We start from the raw sequence: 13,661 nt of genomic DNA on the forward strand, positions 1-13,661 counted from the left end.
AAAGTAACACCTGGATACTATCTGATAAGGAGACAGTCCCTTTGTCCTCTCTTGGCTGGAGAGAGGACAAAGAGAGAGATGGCTGCTCTGCCCTCTGCTTTTGTCCTTACCTGCACAGGTGAGGCCACGCCCACCACAGAGGAAGTCTGTTCCAGCCCAGAAAGAAACAGGAAGTTTACCTGCTGGCTGGACAAACATTCCTCCCCATGTATAAACGTGTTCACTCTAGTGATGTTGTACTTGACTGCTCTTGTGTTTCACATCCCACATGGCCTTCTCAGGTTTCTTTCGTGTGTGTGTGTGTGTGTGTGTGATAATCAGTGCAAATGAGAGCAAGTGTGGTGCAGCGAATCGGGTGCCAAAATAGGACCTGGGAGACCAGGGTTCAAATCTCCACTGCACAGGCAAAATTAAATGGCTTCCTGCCCTCAAGGGGGCTACAGTCTAAAACAGAAGTGAAGTGAGGGGCAGATAAGGATGGGGAAAGATTATGCATTCTGCTCTTTCCTCTTTCCCCTCGGTACAGAGGAAAAGGACCACCTGGAAGAACTGCAGCAAGGAAAAAGAGTTAAACAAGTGGTTAAAATTCTCAGTCGCATAAACAGATAATTGGATTAGGCATGCAGTGGATTTACCTGGGCTGTACCATTTCAGCTTGCAACACGTGGTGGGGATTAGGAACCTTCATTTGTTGGAATATTTTTGAAGATAAGCAACCACAACACACACAAAACAAGTGTATCACTAGGGAGAAAGGTTCTAGCCCAGATGCGGCAGGTTTTTTTTGTAACTGATGATACTTTTCTTATTTGGTGATAATTTCATTCTCCCCTTGCCGACCTGTGATGAACACAGCAAAATAAATCAGAGGACACCATTTTCCCAATTAAGATTATTTTGCCAAAAATCCTGTGTTCGCCCCAATATTTTTATTTTTTTTGTCCAAACAGCATTCCCACTTATGAATGAATGCTTATAGATGTAGACTAGCCCAAATTTAGCATTAGTTTTTAAAAAGTCAGAAGATATATAAAAAAAGGGAACAATTGGTAAACCCATTAAAAGATGTGATGAATGAGATTTTTAAAAACAGATAAAATCCCAGAAACATGGAAAGAAGCCTATGTTACAGTATGTAAGGTAATGAGAATAATGTAGAAGAATAAGAAAATGCAGTTAAAAAGGAAATCATGGAAAGAGTGGAAGGAAAGTAAAAGTAAAGACATACAGGAATTAAACAACTTGGAGGATTGTAGATATGTTACCATTTTTATTATATGCTCATGTTTTATATTTAGGTTGTCACCTTTACGTATTTTTGTTTTAAACACAAATGTAACAGAGTATGTACTGATGGCAAGATATAACAGAAAAGCAAATAAAAATATTATTTTAAAAAAGTCAGAAGATACAATATTAATTTATCTTAGGAAAGAATTATTGGGAGTGAAATTTCATACGGAAATATTTTAGTCTTTTGAAAAAGTTTGCAGTCTATTAGACACCCAACCCTCGAAGAACCGCTATTGATGATATCTGCCTTTCCTCAGATTACACTGACTACCATTGGCTACGGGGACAAATATCCGCAAACTTGGAATGGACGCCTCCTTGCTGCAACTTTCACCCTGATTGGCGTTTCCTTTTTCGCTCTTCCAGCTGTAAGTAGGCACTAGGCATTTTTTATTAAGCTCAGTGATGAAAGTAGCATTGGCAGGATGTTGCGGGAAATGACTTTTTTTTAACCCTTCCATCACTCTGTGTGATTCATTGTTCTACATCAAGAGTGGAGAACCAAGCCAGCGATTTAGTCCCTGATCATCAGCTGATGAGTGGGAGTTAAGCCATACTCAGCTCAGCAGTTCTACTGATTCAATGGATTTTGACAGGTGGGCGGAACAACCTGCCTGCCAGTCATGCGACGTCCTAACAATGTCACCTTTGGCCAGTGAGGCCAATGCTAACCTGGCCTGGATCTAGCCTGGTGGAGCCAAAGAGGTTCTTCACCCTGTTTCACAAGGACAGATACCCCTGAGGTTGCTGTAGAGGTGTTGAGTTTGGAGTTGCTCTCCTGAATCATCAGCAGTTGGGTCCAGTTCAGACGATATTTCTGAAGTCTGATCTTGCCCTGTACATGTTGCTGGTGCATGATCCCAGCTCCATCCACACTTTCCATCCACACAGAAGTTCATACAGCCATGGATTTACAGTGGTGCCTCGCAAGACGAAAAGAATCCGTTCCGCGAGTCTCTTCGTCTAGTGGTTTTTTCGTCTTGCGAAGCAAGCCCATTGACGGCTTAGCAGATTAGCGCTATTAGCGGCTTTTAGCGGCTTAGCGGATAAGTGGATAAGCGGCTTAGCGGCTTAGAAAAAAGGGGGGGGGGAGGAAAAAAACCCCCGCAGGAACTCGCAAGACATTTTCGTCTTGCGAAGCAAGCCCATAGGATATTCGTTTTGCGAAGCACCTCCAAAACGGAAAACCCTTTCATCTAGCAGGTTTTCCGTCTTGCAAGGCATTCGTCTTGCGGGGCACCATGTAGTTTTTTTAAATTCAAATCACTTTTGTAGATCACAGATACACCTATTCCCAGGGTAAGAGAGAAGGGAGACTGAATCAGTAGTAGGCAATGTATTGGGGACATGATGTTGCCCTGACCTCCTTGTTGCCCTGACCTCCTGATGGGTGATGTGGTTAAGAAGTCGACACAGTGCAGATGTGCTGGCAGAGCCAATCTGGTGCTACTGTTTCTGATCGCCACAAACCTGCCATTGATTTCCATGAGGAGGTCTCATCTGAGAATGCAGCCTTATTACGTTACAGGGGAGGCGAGATCCTTCAGGGCTGCACTTGTGTGGCAAGTCCCCCCCCCCAGTGGAAATAAAGACACATGACACAATTATTAAGGTTAATGGGCTAAATAAGGCCACAGCTTTATTGGTTACAGGTGATGAGTGGTATTGGCTTAGGCATTGGTCCTAACAGACTATATCCGACTTCAGCCCATCTGCTTGAAGTCCGGGAAGGGTTAACCACCAGTAGGGGGAGTCCTGCTGATGCACATCAACTAGGAACTCCCCCGGGGTCACCAATAGGGGGCGTGCCTTAGGCCCTCACCTCCCCAGGCTTTGGACAGGGCCATGCCCCCCTGGAATCCTTTATCAGATTACCCTTCAATATGTGGGGCAGGTGATGGTGCTACCTCCCCTCTTCCATCTACAGAGCAATACCAATGCCTAACTGCCAATACCAAGAAAGTTGTGACGGGGTAGGCGAAAACTAAGTGGCTGGTGCCAATTTGCCAAGTGGAAAAATTCCTACCAGGCCCCTCAACGGCGACCAACCAAGGTCCATAGCAAGGTCAAGGAACGAAAACCTTATAGGGCGGGAGGGTGGGAAAAGCAGGAACAACTGGCAGGTGGGGAAAGAGGGAGATCCCCGGCCGCATCCTGCCTTAAATAGGGCAGGCCACTCCCCCTGAGCCAGCTGATTGGCTGGCCAGGGTGTGACACGGCCGGGAATCCCCCCAATCATGTGGGGCTGTGAAGCCCGCAACCCCACCTCCTTTGTAGGGCGGAAGTGGCTTTCTCGCAGCACTGGAGGCGAGGAAAGGATTTCACGATTGGCCAGCTTCATTAATGCAGGACTCTAAAATTCCAGATCCCCGCCAAACCGATGTCCAAGTTTTGTGCTGCAATCTCCACATTTTGTGCAGCCCCCCCCCCAAGACTGAGCAATAGATGCTCAAACTGGGGTTGCAAGTGGAGGGCCAACAACCCAACCTTGTCCGATTGACTCCAAACCAGTGCCAGAGTGGCGTGCTGGTTCGGGGCCATTTGGGGCCGCAAACCCCGCTTTCTGTGCTGCCCCCCAAACTGAGTAACTGATGCTGAACCCGAGGGCTGATGTACTGCACCAACCTTCCCTGACCACTGCCACCTCCCTCCTTTCAAGTAAGCAGCAGTAACGCAGGTGTTGGAAGGTCAGGTGACCTGACTGCCACTGCCCAATCACATGATCTGTTGCTGGCCTAGGTGCCTCTATAGATTCAGGTCCTCCTCTGTGTGTTTTTCACTTATTCTTTAGATACTTGAAGATAATGTGTCCCTTCTACTAGTGATTCTTAAAGGGGCATGTTTTCCCCCTCAACGGAATCTGGTATAAGGGACAGACGAATGAGTCCATTGACCATGTTAACTGGAAATAGCACTATTCTTTATTCCCAGGGTATTCTAGGTTCTGGATTTGCACTGAAGGTTCAAGAGCAGCACCGTCAAAAGCACTTTGAGAAGAGGAGGAACCCTGCGGCGGGCCTGATTCAGGTGAGAAGACTGGAATGTGGGTGCTTGGAGGGGGCTGGAACAGGAAGATTGGGGTCTGCAATCTGTGCCCATGGGGGGCAAAAAGCAGGGAGGAGGTGAAGAGGAAAGAGAGAGAGAGAGAGAGAGAGAGAGGGAGAAGTGAGCCTCAAGCGGACGCTAAACAAAAAAAATAAATGGTATTTTACGGTTGGTTTTAATTGACAGCTGCCCCGAGTGGAACATAAGCAACAGAAGGGTGGGATATAAATTTTCAAATAAATGAAGTCCCATTAGCAGGTCTTTGGAGACTTTCTGAGCTGGGCGAGTCTTCAAGGGCAGCTCTCTGTGGGGGAACACTCAGGTTTGCATCTTGCAAAATGAGGGGATGTGGGTGGCGCTGTGGTCTAAACCACCGGGCCTCTTGGGCTTGCTGATCGGAAGGTCAGCAGTTCGAATCCGTTCAACGGCATGAGCTCCTGTTGCTTTGTCCCAGCTCCTGCCAACCTCACAGTTCGAAAGCATGCCAGTGCGAGTAGATAAATAGGTACCGCTCTGGCGGGAAGGTAAACGGCGTTTCCGTGTGCTCTGGTTTCCATCACGGTGTTCCTTTGTGCCAGTAGCGATTTAGTCATGCTGGCCACATGACCCAGAAAAGCTGTCTGTGGACAATGCCGGCTACCTTGGACTGAAAGCAGAGATGAGCACCGCACCCCGTAGTTGATTTCGACTGGACTTAACCGTCCTTTTACCTTTACCTCGCTAAATGCCAGTTGGCCAAGATTACTCTGATGCAACAGAACCAAGAGTGCTGGGCGTTTTTACACATGTTACATTGTCTTCATAGTTTTCTACTAATGAGGGGACTTCAGGCATCATCAGATGCTTAGCTAAGGGCAAAGAAAACAATAGTCTCTTAGCTCCACCTGCCTCTGCTCTGGCCTTCCCCTCGAGACTAAAATTACAGCGTTGAACTATTTTTCTTCCTTCCTTCTTCTATAGCCACAAGGCACTTGCTCCTCCCCGGTGGACCAATTCCCACCACACTCTGAGCCAGAACCCAGAGTTCCATCTGTTTTTCTTAGGCGCAGCATGCCAGCTAATAATTTCCCCCTGATTGCTGTGTGCAGGACTCCAGGGTTTAAAAATAAATAAATCCAACTTCTATTTATACGCTGCAGCAACACATATCAAAGGCTGTGCCAGGGAAATGCTGAATCTGCAATCAGGTGAAATTGCAGGCCTCTCGGCACTCGGAACTCATTACTGCATTTAGATGCCACCCTTTCTCTGAGTTTCGGGTAACTCCCGTGGGGCTGCCCCTTGCCTCCTGGCGCTGCCCCTACGAGGCGGAACAGGAAGCCAGGTGGGGGAGAGGAGGACATTGAAGGGCAGCTAAGGTCCAGAACTCTTGCTGCTGTGCCACCCTGCATCTCCCTTGCAAAGATTTAGCTTTTAAAAAGAGTTTATCAGTGCGAACCTTTTGCTTGGAAAGTAGTCTTTGAGCCTTGCAAGCTGTGGAATGGGCGCAAGCGGTGGTGGCTGGTCTGCTGTGGCAAATGCGGTAGTGCCAGCCTCTACCTGCTTGCCTTCCTATTGTGCAATCAGCTCATGGCTGTCAGCCCCCTCCTTCGTCTCAGTTTTACCCCTGCAGATCTCGGTAGGGAGGAGGATGGAGGCAAAACTAGAATTAATCATCTTTTATATATATGTGTGTGTATTAATTTTGCACAAAAGTTATACACCATAAACATAACATTTTCACACATTTATAAAAGGGTTCTTTTGAACCTTGAGAGCTCCTTCATTCCCTCCAGGGGTTCCAATTCTAAGATTTTATTCCCGCATCTTTTACTGTAAACCACAAAGCCTAGGACTTGCTGATCAGAAGGTCGGCGGTTCGAATCCCCGCAACGGGGTGAGCTCCCGCTGCTCGGTCCCTGCTCCTGCCAACCTAGCAGTTTGAAAGCACGTCAAAGTGCAAGTAGATAAATAGGTACCGCTCCGGCGGGAAGGTAAACAGCGTTTCCGTGCGCTGCACTGGTTCACCAGAAGCGGCTTAGTCATGCTGGCCACATGACCTGGAAGCTGTACGCCGGCTCCCTCGGCCAGTAAAGCGAGATGAGCGCCGCAACCCCAGAGTCGGCCACGACTGGACCTAATGGTCAGGGGTCCCTTTACCTTTACCTTTATCTGTTATATAATCATAGTATCCAAAATCCATTCTCCTTTACAAGTGTCATTGTATTCCTGCCAATGATTTCAGCAGTTTACAGTGATCTCTCAACTATGTTGGAAAGCTATTCCAGTCTTTTTAAAAATACTTGGTCTTCCTGATTTCTGATCTTTCCCGCCTGTCTTGCCATTTCTGCATCTTCCATCAGCTTGGTCTGCCACTCGTCTCTGGTTGGTACTTCTTCTTCTTTCCATCTCTGGGTAAGAAGCATCCTTGCTGCTGTTGTTGCATACATAAACAGTATTTTCTTTTCTTTTGGTAGTTCCACACCTATAATGCCTAACAAAAAAGCCTCTGTTTTTTAAAAACAAAAGTTATCTTAAACATTTTTTTCAACTCATTATATATCATTTCACAGAAAGCTTTTACCACCTCACATGATGAAACATCCTGTACATATCCTTTTACATTTCCAGCACACATCTGAACCGGTTCTATACATTTTCACATTTTTAAGTAAAGGTAAAGGGACCCCTGACCATTAGGTCCAGTTGTGGCCGACTCTGGGGTTGCGGCGCTCATCTTGCTTTATTGGCCGAGGCAGCCGGCGTACAGCTTCCGGGTCATGTGGCCAGCAAGACTAAGCCGCTTCTGCCGAACCAGAGCAATGCACGGAAACGTCGTCTACCTTCCCGCCGGAGCAGTGCCTATTTATCTACTTGCACTTTTGACATGCTTTCAAACTGCTAGGTTGGCAGGAGCAGGGACCGAGCAACGGGAGCTCACCCCGTCGTGGGGATTCGAACCGCCAACCTTCTGATCGGCAAGTCCTAGGCTCTGTGGTTTAACCCACAGCACTACCTGTGTCCCATTTTCACAATTTTACTAGGTGTCAAATACCAACAGTACATTGTTTTCATATGATTTTCTTTCAACGAACACCAGGCTGTAAACTTCAAATCCTCTTTTCATAACTTATACCCAGGAAGAAAATTGTATATTATAACCATAATCTCTTGCCCAGTGTATCATTACTGATGTAACTTCTAGAATTAGTCATCTCTGCCTGTTTTTGGCTCTGTCTGGCTTTGGCTACCATTAGCCTCTCTGCTTTCCATCCTGTTGGTCCTGGTGGGCATCAGCTGCCCCTGGGTGCAATGCTTAGGTAGGAGGAGAAAAGCTAAGTCAATCAAACAGTGTCGGGAAAGGCCATAATCTCAGGGGCAAAAGGTTCTGGGCTCAATTTCTGGCGCCTCCAGGTGGGACTGGGGGAGAACTGCAGAGCCACTGATAGTCACTAGAGAAACGACAAAAGTCAAGGGAGCAATCGTGTGACAGTTGTGTGTCTGTGGCAGCACCTTGTGCTCCTAAGAATCACCAAAGGAGCTTGGAGAGGATAACATTTTCGGAACAGCCCATCATGGTGGAAACGGAGAGCATTTGGAAAGCAGTGCACTGCCAAGGTTAACAGAATTCTAGAGCTGGAAGGGACCTCAAGAGATATCTGGTTCAACACCCTGCAATGCAGGAATCTCAGCTAACACATCCTTGACAGACGGCCATTCAGCCTATTCTCTAAAATCCCCAAGGAAGGAGAGTCCACCATCTCCCAAGGGAGACCGTTCCACTATCAAACAGCTCTTACTGTCAGTAAGTTCTTCCTGTTGTTGTTTACTCATTCAGTCATGTCTGACTCTTCGTGACCCCCTGGACCAGAGCACGCCAGGCACTCCTGTCTTCCACTGCCTCCCGCAGTTTGGTCAAAATCATGCTGGTAGCTTTGAGAACACTGTCCAACCATCTCATCCTCTGTTGTCCCCTTCTTCTTGTGCCCTCAATCTTTCCCAGTATCGGGGTCTTTTCCAGGGAGTCTTCTCTTCTCATGATGTGGCCAAAGTATTGGAGCCTCAGCTTCAGGATCTGTCCTTCCAGTGAGCACTCAGGGCTGACTACCTTCAGAATGGATAGGTTTGATCTTCTTGCAGTCCATGGGACTCTCAAGAGTCTCCTCCAGCACCATAATTCAAAAGCATCAATTCTTTGGCGATCAGCCTTCTTTATGGTCCAGCTCTCACTTCCATACATCACTACTGGGAAAACCATAGCTTTAACTATACGGACCTTTGTCGGCAAGGTGACGTCTCTGCTTTTTAAGATGCTGTCTAGGTTTGTCAAGTTCTTCCTATGTTTAGTCAAAATCTCCTTTCATGTAACTTGAAGCTATTGGTTTGGGTCCTGCCTTCTGGAGCAGAAGAAAACGAGCTTGCTCCATCTTCCATGTGACAGCCCTTGAGATATTTGAAGATGGCTATCATATCTTCTCTCACTCTCCTCTTTTCCAGGCTAAACATGCTCAACTCCTTCAACCATTCCTCATAAGGCTTGGTTTCCAGGCCCTTGACCATCTCGGCGGCCCTCCTCTGCACACATCTCAGCTTGTCAATATTCTTCTTAAATTGTGGTGCCCGGAGCTGGACATAGTATTCCAGGTGTAGTGTGACTAAGGCAGTACTAATACTGCCCTTGTTCTGGACGCTATACTTCTCTTGATGCTTGTCATCTTCAGCTGAGCATCGCTTGAGCATGACCCCCCACCAGAAGGAAGCTAGCTTTGTCAGCTAGTCTTAAGCTGGGCAACAGTGGGGAGGGAAGAAGGACTTAGCAGGCAAGCTTAATTAATTACACAGGAAAACTCACCTGAATTCCCATGGCTATGGCGCTGGAAATCATAGAATCATAGAGTTGGAAGAGACCACAAGGGCCATCAAGTCCAACCCCCTGCCAAGCAGGAAACACCATCAGAGCACTCCTGACATATGGTTGTCAAGCCTCTGCTTAAAGACCTCCAAAGAAGGAGACTCCACCACACTCCTTGGCAGCAAATTCCACTGTCGAACAGCTCTTACTGTCAGGAAGTTCTTCCTAATGTTTAGGTGGAATCTTCTTTCTTGTAGTTTGGAACCATTGCTCCGTGTCCGCTTCTCTGGAGCAGCAGAAAACAACCTTTCTCCCTCCTCTATGTGACATCCTTTTATATATTTGAACATGGCTATCATATCACCCCTTAACCTCCTCTTCTCCAGGCTAAACATGCCCAGCTCCCTTAGCCGTTCCTCATAAGGCATCGTTTCCAGGCCTTTGACCATTTTGGTTGCCCTCCTCTGGACACGTTCCAGTTTGTCAGTGTCCTTCTTGGGGTGCAGGTTTTTGCTGCTGCTCCCAAAACAGATTCCTGTGTGCATAAAGACAAGAGTACATTTTCATCTTCTCTTTTTTAAAAAATCCAACTTAAGATCACATTCTCCCCATCCCCCTTCATAAGGAGAACTGAAATCTTGGCGTGGGGAGAGGGAGGGAGAGGGACTGGAAATTGCTGCATAAATCACCCAGCGGCACTGGTGGGGAACTGTTCCTTATTCCCTGGCACAGCTCTTCAGAGTGTGAGAGAGGAAGAATATGGATCTATGCAGGGCATCTGAGGCCAAAGTAGATGCTGCACGAAGTAAACACCTCAAGCTGTGAGGAGCATCACATCTGAGGGGGGTGTGTGGAGAGAGAGAGAGAGAGAGAGAGAATATGTGTGCTTGCCTAATCAATTCCTCCATAGGCTGTTTTTCTGATCAGAATCTCTCCCCCTCTCCATATGGTTTTTCACCCACAGGGGAAATGATACTAACTCTCTCCCTAGCTGAGCTTCAAGATAACCGATATCTTGAAGAATCACCTGAAATGGTCTTCCTGTCCTCTTTAAGGATGGGGATTTTATGGCCTTCCAGGTGCTGTTCAGCTCCTGGTATCCTTGCTGGCTGGGGCAGATGGGAATTGTAGTCCAAAAGTGTCCAAAGGCTCCCCGGCTCCCCCGGCCTGGTGTAAATGATTGCAGCAACCAGATCTCTCTCCTTGCTTCCACACCCCTCTTTAAATTACACCTGCATCCTCAAGAACCGCCTCTTTCCACATGAACCTACCTGGGCCCTGAGATAATCTTCGGCTCTTCTTTGTGTACCTCCTCCTTGAGAGGTCCAGAGGGTGGCAACACGAGAAAGGGCCTTCTCTGCGGTGGCTCCCCGTCTGTGGAATGCTCTCCCCAGGGAAGTTGATCTGGCGCCTTCATTGTACACCTTTAGGCACCAGGCAAAAACATTCTTCTTTAACCAGGCCTTTGGTTGATCCGATTTACATCCTATGCCCTTTTAAAATGTGTTTTTTGGGGGGGCACGGGAGTTGAGTTGCTGTTTTTATTAGGTATTTTGTGGTTTTATATCTTGATTTTATTCTATGAACCGCCCTGAGACTCACAGGTAAAGGGCAGTGTATAAATTCAAATAATAATAATAATAATAATAATAATAATAATAATAATAATAATTCCCTTTGCAGGCTGCGTGGAGGTTCTATGCCACAAACCTCACTCGAACCGATTTGCATTCGACTTGGAATTACTACGAGCGAACCGTGACCGTCCCCATGTACAGGTCAGTATTTCCTTATTATACTTCGTTTTTCTTCTGTGGGTGCCCACCTCCATCTTAGCATGCTTCTGTTTCGTTACGTTGAAGCAAACCATTCTGCTTTCACCATTCTTTTAAAAGCTTGCCGGGAGCAGCCGCTGCCATTTCCGCAAGTTTAGTTTTATTTTCAATCGTTGCAGATTTATCTCCCCATTGTTTCCATGCCCATGGTATTAATTTCTGTTCTTTTCTTGTATATGTGTGTCCGTGTGTACGTTTTGTGTTGGTTTTCATCTTTATTTTTCTGCACTCGTTGTTGGTGTTGTTCTGTGACAGTGGCCACGCCAAATGCCAGAAGACCTCCTGAAGGGCTTCCCCTGAAAGGTAAAAAATAAAAAACACCACTCAAACCCCACTCTAAAAAACAAACACCTTATTCTTGATTTCCCCTGGCAATTTGAGTTGCTCTGGTATGTCAGTGTAACGGGGGATTTTCTGGTGAGTCTGGCTTTTTCAAACAACCTGCTTGCAAACGATGGTTTGTTGTGTACCAGAAGTTGGGGTAGAGTCTTATGGAGATGTGCGGCAGGCGGACAGTAGAGCAAGGAAGACAAAGTCCCAGCCCAAACAGGAAGCCCTTTGTAGTTCTTCCTGTCCCGGTGGGTTCATGCACAACCTTTTTGAAAGGGGCTGGTCCAGAGTCTATTTTACCACCAGGAAGTTGCCCAGTGTTGCAGTTCCGATAGTTCCCACATGGATTGCAAGGATTGCTGCCTTCTGTTCTGCTCTTTGTGCTCCAAACAACTTTCTGAATTTCTTGGTGCCATTTTAGCACAGTTGGGGAAATAGGATTTGCCTTCTGTTTGATTTCAATGTTTTTACAACTCACAGAGCTTCCATCTATGCCTAAGGCAGCCTTGAGAATCCAGCAAGAGCTATGTTAGACTCCATAGTTAGTAGCTGTGACAATGTCTTAATCCGACGGACCCATTGACTTATTTTGCTGTTGTGCTGTTTGTTGTGTTTTGAAGTTTTAATTTTCAGTTTTTAGGGGTGTGGTTTTTTTTCTTTTTAATAAAAATAATCCCGGGCACTGAATTTTTGGGAGTTTGCATTTCTGAAATTTATTCTATGCAAAGTTGCAATGACCATTGGCCAATATCAATAAAAGCAATTAGAGCCTGTTGGGGAATCCAAGATTGCTTCAGTTTTGCAGGTGGTGAATGTTGAGGCTGAGCGTGAATGACTTTCCTAAGATTACCTGGTGAGTTTATCATCTGGATGAATGACCAGGAGAGGCAAGCTCAGCCTATGATAACCAGCGTCCTAGGAGAGGGATGACACTGAAAAACACCCTCTGTTCTGTGGGCAACCAGCTGTTTATTATTATTTATTTATTTATTTCCTAATAGTTATACACTGCTTAATTGTAATTGGAACCCCCCCCAAAAAACCTCAACGTGATTTCAAAAAAGATAAAAACGGAAAAATTACCACTAAGAAAAAGATCACAGCGATAATTAAAAACTTTCAAATAATAGACAGATCGTCAGCTTTCTAAGCACCTCGGGTAGGCTTGTCTAAGCAAAGCTGCTTTTAGCAGGCTCTGAAAGGAGTACTGTGATATCAATAGGCAGGGAGTGCCACAGATTTCAAGGTCTGGGGAGCTGCATGGAGGTGATACAGTAAACCATTTCAGTCCTGATGTTTTCACAGCCTGCCATATTAACATCTTAAAAACGTCTGATGAAATCTGGCGCTAACAACACCATCAGCATAAGAAAATAGACCTTTTGAGCATTGCACCTCTATTAACACCGGCAGGTAAATGTGGCTATTTTCAGCTGTGGAAGTGCAGAGCTGACTCTATTCAAAATCTGGGTTGAATACTTTGTTCTCACAGCTTAGCATCTAGGACTGCAGAGCAGAAAGCGTGGGAGAGCCTCAACCACTTCATCTCCAAAGACACAAAGTCTCTGTGGTTAGTCGTGTTTCTTAAATTTGCAAGTTTCAAGAGCGTCTGCAGTGAGGCCGTATGTTTACAGTGCAATTCTGTTCAAGTGGCGCTTACTCACAGGGAAGTATATCTAGGATTGCAGCCTTGCCTTCGTTCGCACGGACGCACGTACACAGAGCATAAAGGAGGATGGAGGTATAACTCTCTCACACAGAATGAAAATGCTTGCAAATAATGCCCAACAGAAACGTGTGCATGTCTATCCTTTCTAAAAACAATCCTAATCAGCATAATTAAAGCTTTTCCATACCGTAAAGCAAATGGTCATGTTACATTGTCCAGCACCTCCTCCTCATTTATCCTTGGGCGGCTGAATGCCAGGCTAAAAAAAGTAAGAGATAAATTGGATTTTGTCCAGTTGAGTGGCAGCTGGGTTGCTATCGGCCAGAGTGAGACGTCTGCTAGAAATAAAAAACTGAGCTGCATTTAGTCTGATTCCTGATGCGTGGCATATCCAAGCAGGCATTCTGAGTGTGTTTTTGACCACGGTTGTTGTCCGATATCAGGGGCCGTGTGAAATGCAAGCAGCCACACAATGGGGCTGTTTGCAATTCGGTGGACGCTCAGGTTGCGAATGTGATCCATGCAGGAGGCACGTTCGCAACCCGCAGTGTTGCATCTGCACATGCGCGGGTTGCGATTCGGCGATTCGGCGCATGCGCAAAGCGCTATTTAGTGCTTCTGCACATGTGCAATTGCCCAAACCTGGAAGTAATCTGTT

General features: G+C 46.3%; 1 protein-coding gene across 10 annotated transcripts in view; it reads left to right on the plus strand.

Moving 5' to 3' along the window:
- Positions 1-13,661, plus strand: part of KCNQ2 (potassium voltage-gated channel subfamily Q member 2) — a 139,148-nt gene that overhangs the window by 62,345 nt on the left and 63,142 nt on the right. For 9 of the 10 annotated variants that reach the window (XM_081867630.1, XM_081867621.1, XM_081867623.1 and 6 more), the window contains exons 6-8: positions 1,551-1,661; positions 4,225-4,320; positions 10,853-10,947. In XM_081867630.1, coding sequence (XP_081723756.1) covers positions 1,551-1,661; positions 4,225-4,320; positions 10,853-10,947 — 302 coding nt within the window. Of the gene's footprint in view, positions 1-1,550; positions 1,662-4,224; positions 4,321-10,852; positions 10,948-11,259; positions 11,317-13,661 lie in introns of those variants that run through there. The other variant, XM_081867622.1, reaches the window with a different exon arrangement.

Source organism: Podarcis erhardii (assembly GCF_964252035.2).
Source record: "Podarcis erhardii genome assembly, chromosome: 6".
NCBI classification, from domain to species: domain Eukaryota; kingdom Metazoa; phylum Chordata; class Lepidosauria; order Squamata; family Lacertidae; genus Podarcis; species Podarcis erhardii.